Below are 12,170 nucleotides of genomic sequence, written 5' to 3' on the forward strand. Positions count from 1 at the left end.
CGCGCCGCGAGATTTCGGTAGTCACCATATTGGAAGACCAAGTACACATCTATGCAAGTACATACATACATAAAACAAACTACACCTGAAATGTAGCCAGGGCCGGTTCTGCCCTAATCTGGACCCGGGTGCAACATCGCGCAACCCCCCCCCCCCCAAAAAAAAAAAAAAAAAAAACAACACCAGTCTAAATCAGGACAACCAGTGTTCGAACTACGGGGGTACTCGGGGGATCCGAGATCCCCTGAAACAGACATGAGATCCCTTGAAAACATGATTTGGGAAATGTTGGGGGGTCTCTAAAATATTGGCAAAATGATGTTTATTGACATAGCAATCGTGTGTAACGGGAAGCATTTGCATATCCGAAGTGTTGTGTTTACATCAAAGATAAAATAAACCGATATGACAACGACTGCTGCTGCCAGGTTGGTTGTTGAGTAGCCTGACTGTTTTTTTTTCTTGCATGTGGTATCATTGTTGACGCGAGGTTGTTTTTTGAACATGCCAATGTGGACACGATTTCCCCTGATGAGTTATGACTTCAGAAGCGATGCGTGTGTGGAGGTGTGGAGTCCGCGTGATATGTGCGTAAGATAGGCTTCTCATGTGTTTGGAGATCCGCGCTCCGAGACAAGCGCAAGCACCCCCCAGGGGAAAAAAGGGACCCCCCGAAAATATCGTCAGACCGTATTTTCTGGACTATAGAGCGCACCTGTATATAAGCCGCATCCGCTCTATTTTTAAAAAAAATTTTTTTTAAAAAGATATACAAGCCGCACCGGGCTATAAGCCGCAGATATCTATGTTGAAAAATTAGATATTTACTGCATGTACAGAACGATTTTGTACTGTAAATGTACATGTATGTACCTGAACAGATTCTTTCCGAACAGTGCCTTTTAACACGGCAGCAACTTTGCTGATTAAAACGGAACAGAACCAAGAGAAAATAACCGGTATTTATTTACCTTCATTTCTCCTGTGTTTGAAACCACAAGTCACTTTAATCATCTTCGCTGGATTTGAAAATAATTACCAGTTAGTAATTTGTCGTGCATGTTCCATCTGCTAAAGATCTGCTAATTCTTCTTTGCATTGATTTTTCGTCTATCTTATTTTTGATTCTACTTCCGGTTAGAGCGCCCCTAGTGGTGGAAGAAAAATCCACAGAATAGCCGCACCTTTGTATAAGCCGCATGGTTCAAAACCTAGGAAAAAAGTAGCGGCTTATAGTCCAGAAAATACGGTAGTTCGAACACTGAGGACAACAATCACATAACTATAAACATTTTAGATCAACTATTTTAACTAAATGGGCTATAATAAATAAGCCTGCAGGCAGCCACGGCGGGCTGCCTCAGAAAAGTAACCATTCAATGACACAACTGAAAGCCTGCAGCCACGGCGGGCTGCCTCGGAAAAGTAACCATTTGTCCTACCTTAAAACTCGTTTTGCATTTTCTGCCTCCTTTTTTGTATTTTCGACCCTGCGTTTATTTTCTTTCCTTTTCTGAAAACCCGATTTGTGTCCAGACATTTTGTTCTGCTACCAACGAACTAACTCGTCAGGTCTCGTCTCTCGAGTCCGCGATGAAGGGCAACAATTGATACATTTTTAAAAAGTTTACTATTGTAGGTTTATGATGAATCAAATGCCTCGTGGGTTTAAATTCCGCGCGCTGCTGTTATTTCCCCCTGATCACAAGTTTGTTGGTCTTCCAATATGGCGCAGGGTCTGTTTACTTCCGGTTTCGTCAGTGGGAAGGGTCTATATATTTAATCTCAATATGTTTCGCAGATTGAGACCTCCGGTGTTCAAACATTGCAACTGCATTAGACGCAAAATTAACAGAATGTTGATTCCCCCACATGTTCAGTCCCTCATGTGACCCCAATCATTCAATGACATTTTCATTCTAAAGAGTGAGCTACCTTCATTGAGAGCAGCCTTGTGAGATAGATCTCAGGGATGGCTTTGGCACGCTCTCGCTCTCTCATGCTGCTTTTTCTGTGTTTGGGGATTTCGGGATCCTCGCTGGACTTCACAAGGTGCCACAGACGTAGACCCTCATCTTCCTCCCCCTCTAACATGGGCGTCTCTATTAACAAAACACACCGAAAACAAGAGCAGCTTAGAGAAGAAGGTTGAAGCTAGAAAAGAGCATGTAGATCAAGTGTGAATATTCTACATTTACTGTACAAGATTTCTCATCAAACTGTCTGTGATGGCTGCTCTAATTTATTCAAAGGACAAATCCGTCCTGAATGATTTGCATATTAATGTTTATAATTAACGTGATTTTTAATGCCATCCAAAAAATATTTTGTAAGGAAATATGTTGATTTTACTTTAAACTTCTTTCATAGACATGTCAGTTTATTTTCACTTTGGTTAGCAGTTTCCTATATTACCCACCACTACCTGCTGATAGAGGAGATACAGTAGTGGGTTCTCCATTTCTATCAAAAGAGAGCGATGCAGCGGCGCTTTAGTTAGTCCTTCAGTCTGTCCAGCTCGCTCATCTCAAACAGATCAGCTTCCAAAGCTACACTTAAATGCTAATACCACCATCAACACCATCGTGTTCATCATCTCATAACCAAGTCTCTACTATAACTCTGTGTACCTGCCTCATACAGCTGCACTGATTCTGCAACTTTGAGTCCGATGCTTCCAGCCTTCACTACTTCTACACTGGATTTCTCATTAATGCTCTTTTTAGGAGCTAACAGTTAAACCTGGCTGTTATCGCTTACACTCACTGGCCACTTTATTAGAAACACCCATCCAACTGCTGTTTTATGCAGTTCTCTAATCAGCCAATCCCTTGACAGCAGCACAATGCATCAAATCATGCAGATATAAATCAAGAGCTTCAGTTAAAGTGCATATTCGGGACCAATTTAGTGCTTTTTGTATGAAAGTATGTCCCTTTACACACTCATCCAGAAGGGTAATTTTGCACAAGGCCATCTGTCTACAGCAGAAAAAAAATAAAATAACAAAACGTGTCTGGAAAAATCCCAAGGGAGTCTGGAGCCAGATTCATGACGTTATCTGCGGAAGCGCCAGCAGGCTGCGTGAGCTTTGCACGGTTTCAGTGCACAGCCTGTGTAGACCAAGCGCTCCCATTTCTCTCTCATTGTCCGGTCTTTTGGGAAACGATGAGTACTAATCCCATCAGGATTGGTGTTGCTACACCCTCCTACCATACATCTGTTAACCATTTTAATAATTACACGATAACATTGAAGAAATTTGCAGAAAACCACCGGGTCGTTTTCTCATAAACAAACCAGGGCTGACGTAGGATTCAGAGGGAGGTGTCCTGCATGCGACGTCACGAAAATCAATGTTTCCCGGGAAATTCAAATGCAAAGTTTTTTCAGAGGCGGACCAATTCGCCTCAAATGGCTTGATTTCAACTGAATTTTTCTGGTATTGCGCAAGGGGGAAAAAATTGCAGAGAATGCAGAATGTTACAGATATTTGACCAAAGTTTAATATAAAATAGGAGAATTACATTGATCTTGCTCCTGAATTTACCCATGATACGCCCTTTAATGTTCACTTCAAACATCAGAATGGGAAAAAATTGTGATCTCAAAGTGTGACTTTCTTTCACTGTGGCATGGGTGTTGGTTTGAGCCAAATGGACTGGTTTGAGGATTTCAGAAACTGCTGATCAACTGTGGGTGCGTGACAGTTCTGTGGGTGGAAACAAACGCCTTGGGGTGGGTTTCCCAAAAGCATCGCAGCACAAAGAGCATCGTTAAATGGTAGAGCGAGCAGCACAATGAACACTCTCTCTCTTAGTTAAGACGCTCTTAGCATTAAGAGGCTTTTGGGAAAACCAATCCAGATTGGTTCAAGCTGCCAGGGAGGATATAGTAACTCATAGCAACTCTTTACAACCATGGTTAGCAGAAAAGCATCTCAGCATCCAACAGCTGAACAGAAGACCACATTAGGTTCCACTCCTGCCAGCTGAGAACAGGAGTCTTAGAATCAAGAACAAGTTCCTATTAAAGTGGCCGGTGAGTGTATGTTTGAAATTGCTGAAATTTCTCTTCTCTTATTAAATGCGCCAAGAATAAAGAACCAAATTAACATCAGATTATCATCACTAAACACGTCACAAATATTTTAATATAAACATATTAATGCATTTTAAGGTGGAGTCTTACTTTAATTTTGTATTTTAAATTAAATGTAGTCCAATTTAGCTTCTTAAGATCGGTAAATATTTAAAGACTGATGATGATGATTGTTTACATGTTCGAAATAAACTAACAATGAATAAATAAACAGAAAACAAGCAAAACAGCATTTGCAACAAGAACTAAATTAGTAAAAAGTAATTTAGTAGTAAAAAGCTACTAAATTAGAAAATAAACCATAAATAATATAGGTAAAAATAATAATATAATATCAAAATCAAAACAAAAGAAAACAAAACAAAAAGACAAACAAGGACGCACTAAGCAGTTTTGAGTTTACATGTCCGAAAAGGAGTGGGCTGAAGTAAAATCTTATTTAATCCCACCCCTCTTCTTTAATCAATATAAATTGATTATCTAGCTTCCTTAGACACACACACACACACACACACACACTGTATATTAATTATTACTTCAACTATTCAGATATCAATTCTCTGACTATATCATATAATTAATTATATATGTATATCCATATGTCTACACATAAGTTTACTACTAATACCACACTCACAATAGAGAACAAGATAAAAACAAAACAAATAGACGATGACTCAAAAAAGAACAAAATAAAAAAAAAAATACACAGTAAACAGCCAGTTATGATTAATCCCCTTCATCCAATTATACCTTGTGAAAATCAAATTTTTGTACATCTTTTTAAAACGCTTCATGTCTGGACATCCCTTGAGATCCTCATTCAAACTGTTCCACCGTTTCACCCCACAAACAGAAATACAAAAACTTTTCTTGGTTGTGCACACCCTATAATTTTTAAATTTATATAAACCCCTTAAATTATAACTCCCTTCTTTTTCAGTGAACAGTTTCTTTTCTTTTCAGTCTAAAAGACTACTTAAACATGCAGCTAAAAGCTGCCAGATATTCTTCACTAAGGAGAAAAATGTCTTATTTCTGAACCGAAGGACATGGGACAATGGATTTTCTAACTCTGAGCTAATCGAACCCTGCAGCTGATACAGCTTCTATGTTTATAATTTAGCCGCTTTGCAGCCATACAGGACTGGAACAGAGCAGCCATCACTTTTTTATTTACCATGAATCTTACTTTCTCCAGTTTGGAAGATCTGATTAATGCCTGTGACACCGGCACTTGAACGAGGGATGAGAGCCACCGTAGCTCCGTCTGGCACCTGAGGATATAGAATGAGGCTGAATGAGGGCATCAGATAAAATCAGACATGATAGAATACACGAATTACGCTGCCTGTAGTGCTGCTGAAATTTCCTACAGGCTGTGAATGGGCTTTCAAAGTATAATTAATAGTGAAGGAAAACAGAAGCTGGCAAATCTCCGAGCTGACTCGATGCCATGTTCTCACAAGGTAAGCACGGTGAAAGAATCCACGGCAATGCTGGACTGGATTATTGATCGTTACATAATTGAATTCCCCTTGCATGTCTGTTCACTTGAAGAGGTGCAGAGAAAAGAGGAAATGCCATAATTGATAGATTTTTTTTCTACTTTAATGCATTTCTTAAAAAAAAAAAAGACAGTCTGCAAATAAGCACTCTACAGCCCATAATTACACACTTTTAAATGGACATTAGGAGTAATATGAGATGCGACACCTTGTAGTGCTGCAAAGTATTGATCCTCTTCCAGTGACCTTGAACTATGCCTGTGACATCATCATCAGACAGGGTCAGGTGACCTGCTTGCCCCGATCGCCACTCTATTAACGTGAAACACAAATGAAAGCGTTTATAGCCTAAATTATGGTCACCCAAGCAGCCTGCAAATGGACACAACCAAAAAAAAAAAAATTCCAGAGAAAGAAACAAAGACAATGATATTGAATGATTTCATAAACATAAATGGTTTCTTCGTTTCTGACTAAGCTGTACCGAGGTCCAGTGAATCAGCTGAGGGCCTCTGAGAAAACGGAGCTCCTTTGTAGATCTGGTCCAGGATCTTGTCTTTCACCTGAGTGATGGTGTCGATGTCCAGAACCTTAACAGGACAGGGTTGGACTTCTACCCCGCTCTTTACCAGCACTGTCAGAGTCTGGCGAAACAACACAGTAGCATGTTTATACTGATGAAAAGCCAAATATCTGATATATGTGGCTTAAAAATGGTATTAGACAACTAGAGTCTCTGAATATAAAAACTGCAACCATCTGAACCATACATTCTCAACGTTGGAGTCACAACCACACATGGGATCATCTGAGATGCATTTGGGGTCACAGGAGAATTTTATTATTAAGAAAGATGAGATATTTATACATGTTATATAAGATTTATTTATATCTATGCATGTAAATTGATTCATGAAATATCTATTAATAACACCGGTCAACAATTTTTCAGAAGTTGTCTGCTTCAGAGATGAAGTTGGCTGTTTGCTATGAAATATGGCGTGTTGAATTCAATAAAACAGCTGTCTGACTATGGCTTACAAGATATTTAAGATTTTACATTTTATACTTACGTACATTGTGTAGATAGTAACGTTTTAAGTATAAATTGTAAACCTAGGTCTCTTCCTGTGTTTATGGTTGGTTTACATGATATTTCACGTGTTCTCTTTATGTAACACTAGAAAATCATCAAAAAGTTTATATAAATAAAATGCATTATGAACCAAATAGCAAAAAACAATTATGTATAAGTATTGAATAGGTTTAGTCCTTATTCAGTGTGTACTCAGCAGAGTGATGTAAGTTGACTTATAATTGCATCATAAGTGACTTCTAGGAATAACATGATATCATGTATGATACAATACCAGCTTCAGATTGCATCATTCATTGTTTTGCCAAAAAAGTAAAGTACTATCCAAACCCAATCATAGATTTATTCATAGATCCAATCTTGAAAACTAGAGCCAATGAACAATTTTAAATTTCATTTTCGTTCTCAGCAACCCAGAATTAGTAAAGTTTGACTATATTTATTTCGGAAGCATTTTGGCTGTAGACCAGTGTAATCAAAATGGTCAAATAATTCAAATAAGTCAAATAATGAATGGCTTGCCATATTATGACGTCCTTCAAACTGTCCTGTTATGCAGAATGAACTGACTCGCTGGTGAAGATTGTATCATGTCGCAGTATATTTTAGCGTGCCAACCAGTGGCTCTGTTTGCAGAAACACTGTACTGTCTGAGAAGCTCTCATTTTAAGCATGCACTGTATGCATCAAGGAGCCCAGGTGTTACGCTTGATGCATGCACCAAGGGGCCTGGGGGCCCTAGTGGTCAGCTCAAGCTTTAAAGTGCTGATGACACGTTTTTGACATCTTTGGCGATGTTCTCATCTCATTATCTCTAGCCGCTTTATCCTGTTCTACAGGGTCGCAGGCAAGCTGGAGCCTATCCCAGCTGACTACGGGCGAAAGGCGGGGTACACCCTGGACAAGTCGCCAGGTCATCACAGGGCTGACACATAGACACAGACAACCATTCACACTCACACCTACGGTCAATTTAGTCACCAGTTAACCTAACCTGCATGTCTTTGGACTGTGGGGGAAACCGGAGCACCCGGAGGAAACCCACGCGGACACGGGGAGAACATGCAAACTCCACACAGAAAGGCCCTCGCCGGCCCCGGGGCTCGAACCCAGGACCTTCTTGCTGTGAGGCGACAGCGCTAACCACTACACCACCGTGATCTTTGGCGATGTTTTATAACATAAAAAGTAATTCCCGATGATCCATATATTAATTCACGAAGGCGCCTATTTTACAAGTTATGATAAAAAACGCGGCTATTTGGGCAAATTTGACAGGGCTGCAGCACCCAGGAGACGAAAGAGGAGGAGGAGCTATATGACGTCAGAGAAAGAACCTTCCTCCTAACTTACCAGTTTGTTGTTGATGCGACAGGTGTTCAGTTTGTCATTATTAGTATTATTATTATACATTTATATATATATATATATATATATATATATATATATATATATATAAAATGTATAATAATAATACTAATAATGACAAACTGATATATTAGTTATTATGCCTTCGCGTTGTGTTGCCGGCTTTTGCTCCAAAGCCTACAAGGATGGGGTAAGTTTATTCAAGTTTCCCAGAGAACCCGAGCTGCATGTGAAGTGGGTGAAGCAAGTCAGGCGCACTCGTGACAAGCGGGAGCCCTCACCAACATCCGTCCTGTGCTCTGAACACTTCGATTTGGATTGTTTTGACACCCTTCCCAGCTTAAAAGAATCTCTTGGGTGTTCAGTTCAGCACAAACGTGTGTTACTACCATCAGCAGTGCCTACACAGTGTTGCCAGATTGGGAGGTTTCCCGCCCAGTTGAGCGGTTTCAAGTGCATTTTGGTGGGTTTTGAACATATTTTGGGCTGGAAAACATCAGCAGTATCTGGCAACAGATACTGCTGACGTTTTCCAGCCCAAAATATGTTCAAAACCCACCAAAATGCACTTGAAACCGCTCAACTGGGCGGGATTCCTCCCAACCTGGCAACACTGCCAGTATTCCGGAGGGGGTCTACTAGTAGCTATGCCGGATCCAAAGACAGTCCTCCTGTCAGAACATGTGTTGTGAAACGACATAAGATAAAGGTACGTAGAGCTATAGATTCTACATGATAATCATAAATGTAATCATAAAGTCGGCGTGATATCAGTCATGTATTTGCTTGTGAAAGCTTGCGGCTTTCATGTAACTGCCGCCTAGCAACGAGAGGCAAAGGGTAAAGAAGGTAGGCTATCATAGATTCTATTCGGAAGAGATCAACACAATTCTAGACTCCCAGAAGAGGAAGAGCTAGCACTAGAGAGTTCACCGGCGTTTTCATGCGCCATTTCCATTGAGTAGAACCAGAGTAGAACAGCCAGTGAACCGCAGCGTGTTCTTCCGCTGACGTCACAACATGGCCGCGAGCCACGGACCCAGTTTTCTTGTGCTGTGCAATTAAAAGTTGGATATTTGCGTAACAACAGCTTCTTTTCACGTAATTATAACAGAAATCTAACATGTTTGCCATGTTGTATAGTTTATTTAAGAAATTGCATAGAGTCATGTTCGTGTCATCAGCACTTTAAGCACCATGGAACCTCACACTGTAGGTTGAGGTAAATGAGAGCTTCTCGGACAGTACAGTGTTTCTGCAAACAGAGCCACTGGTTGGCACGCTAAAATATACTGTGACATGATATAATCTTCACCAGCGAGTCAGTTCATTCTGCATAACAGGACAGTTTGAAGGACATCATAATATGGCAAGCCATTCATTATTTGACTTATATTTGAATTATTTGACCATTTTGATTACACTGGTCTACAGCCAAAATGCTTCCGAAATATAGTCAAACTTTACTAATTCTGGGTTGCTGAGAACGAAAATGAAATTTAAAATTGTTCATTGGCTCTAGTTTTCAAGATTGGCTCTATGAATAAATATTCCACTGCCCGGGGGCCCTAGTGGTCAGATCACACTTTAAGCCCCATTGGCTAGGGGGTCTAGTGGTCAGCTCACTCTTTAAATGCCAAGGGGCCTGGTGGCCCTCTCAATGTAAGTGCTGAGGGGCCCAGAGGCCCTATTGGTCAGCTTACATTTTAAACACCAATGGTTTGGGGGCAGTAATGCTCAGCTCATGTTTTAAACACTATGGGGATTGACCTCACATTGTAAGCACTTAGGGGTCTGGGGGGGCCCGAGTGGTGAGCTCATGCTATAAGCACCCAGGGACCTCATGGTCAGCTTGTACTATACATGCTGAGGGCCCTGGCGTTGAACTTCCTTCAGAAGTCTTGGGCTACGCACGGTGCGTGACCTAAGGCTTAGAGGCCCCCTTGCAGGCCGAGGCCCTGGAGCACTGGCCTGATCCACAATCCAGCCTTGCATAGCTCCAAATCTTCTGATCATTATGCTCATAATAATATACACAATGCACTGCCTGCATTTGCATTCTGGAATATAATAAGCTGCACTCCTGATACCATAACACTTCTCTAATTTGAACAATAACACAGATTTTCCACTGAGATTTTCAGGCCTGTTTTATTTACAGAAAAGCACAAAACTTTCACACTTTGACAAATTTATTCTCTCGTGAAAGGGTTTAATCGTTAAAATAGTTTTTTTGAAGTATCAAGTGAGAAACAGAAAGACAGTCAGAGTCAAAAAGGGGGGGGGGGGGGGGGGGGGGGGGGGGAGGATTAAAGAACTGACGAATGTTCTCTAGTATCTCTGTAGCCCAGATTCTCTTAAAAAGCCAGTCCATACGGGATCATTAAATGTTTGGTGAGAAATGGCCGTTATCTCCTTTCTTCCTAACACAACTCATTCTATACATCTAGACACGGCCATTGTTCTCAGCATTCAGAGGAAGTCCAGTGTTATGGAAAGTGCACAGCAACACAACTCTATCAGAGCAGCAACAGAGACACAGAGTACTAAAGTGCGCAGTAAAAGTCTGAGATTAGAATGAAATGGGATAGAGAAAGAGAGCAAGAGTAAGACAGAGCAAGAGTGACACTAATAGAGACATTCTGTGTCAGCTGTCAGTCAAGTGTCTCTCAATCTGCTTATAAAAGAGAGCGAGAGAGAGAAAAAGACACTTACCATGGAGCAGTAGTCTATATCCTCTCGGAGTAGATGACTGTCATTAAGGGTGCGCTTGGCTTTACCCGTCACTGCGTCCACTGGGCCTTTGTCTACTTGATATTTTATAGCTCTATACAGCATGTACAGAGGCTCCCCTGCCACCTCCTGCAAACAAGTGAGAAAAAAAGCATAAGTACAATGTTTATTTTAGAAATTTATGTTCATCAATTTGATATGATTAATTAAAATTAATATTATTGTGATTGTATGAATTATTATTACTTATCATACATTACAGGACAGTTTTTTAATGGAATAAAAACATTTATTTTTTTCGCGGTCCAGTTTCCATCAAATCCTGCGCTCTGATTGGCTGGCGAGTGGGCCCGTATCCTACGATACGGACCCCAGTTACGGACCCCGGTTACGGACCTCTGGCAACTCGCTCGTTCACAACAACAACAAAAATCGTAGCGATTTTTGTTAACATTTATTTTTGCATTTCTCAGGAGAACAGCATTAATTTTACAGCATGGATAGCGATAACTACAGTGTTCACAGCGAAAGCGAGTTTCACTACCCTGAGGAAGACAAAATAAAAGAAAACATTTCAGGAGAAAGCTAAAAACCTCTAACTTGCTAACGCCGAGCAAAAACATGGCTGAATCCTGAATGACTTAATTTTGTATAAATAGGGGACTACATAGTGTCCCCTATTTATACAAAAAAGTGTCTGTCAAGCCTCAGATCAAACAATATTATTCTCTTTAACATACCAACTCCTAGAACCAATTTTGGAAAATTAGCCTTTCAATACAATGCCCCCTCAACCTGGAATGAACTCCAGAAACAGTTAAAGCTAGATTTGTTCATTCCATTGACTGATTTTAAGTTACGCATTGCTGACATACTAAAATATCAATGCAAGTGTTTTTAAGGTTAAGGCTATTCTATTGAACACATTCAGTGCATTATTTTTATGTTCATGTTGCAAGTATGCCAGCTTTGGTCTATGTTACCTGTTATGTGCTTGTTTGTGTTCTTATTTCATTGTGTACCTATCTTTTACGGTAATCTCTGCTCTCTTGCTCTCTAGCATGCTATGTTTATATTCTGCTTGTCTCAACCTGCGTGTATATTAATATGTAGTGAAAGTTCATTATGTCTACCTATTGAAACTATTCTTTAAATTCGTTTCTTAAGACAAGGATTTTTTAAGATGTTACCTTGACAGTTTCGGCGATAAACTTCCGCCTTCTTCAAAACAGTCACCAGATGTCGAGTGGTGACGTGCCTTATCAGCTGATGTTACTCTAAGGAGGCGTGAACGTCCCGACCAATTTGACAGGCAGTTCACGCCTCCTGCTGTCAGGTCGCTCCTCCAGGATGGCGCTCCAGGT

At 40.4% G+C, this 12,170-nt stretch overlaps 1 protein-coding gene across 3 annotated transcripts in view; it reads right to left on the reverse strand.

Moving 5' to 3' along the window:
- plxnb3 (plexin B3) overlaps positions 1–12,170 on the reverse strand; it is a 275,840-nt gene that overhangs the window by 11,250 nt on the left and 252,420 nt on the right. For 2 of the 3 annotated variants that reach the window (XM_060932435.1, XM_060932434.1), the window contains exons 25-29: positions 10,789–10,935; positions 6,094–6,253; positions 5,818–5,921; positions 5,282–5,378; positions 1,936–2,102 (exon numbers count right to left, since the gene is read on the reverse strand). In XM_060932435.1, coding sequence (XP_060788418.1) covers positions 1,936–2,102; positions 5,282–5,378; positions 5,818–5,921; positions 6,094–6,253; positions 10,789–10,935 — 675 coding nt within the window. The remainder of the gene's footprint in view (positions 1–1,935; positions 2,103–5,281; positions 5,379–5,817; positions 5,922–6,093; positions 6,254–10,788; positions 10,936–12,170) is intronic. The other variant, XM_060932436.1, reaches the window with a different exon arrangement.

This window comes from Neoarius graeffei, chromosome 10 (genome assembly GCF_027579695.1).
Source record: "Neoarius graeffei isolate fNeoGra1 chromosome 10, fNeoGra1.pri, whole genome shotgun sequence".
In the NCBI taxonomy this organism is placed as follows: domain Eukaryota; kingdom Metazoa; phylum Chordata; class Actinopteri; order Siluriformes; family Ariidae; genus Neoarius; species Neoarius graeffei.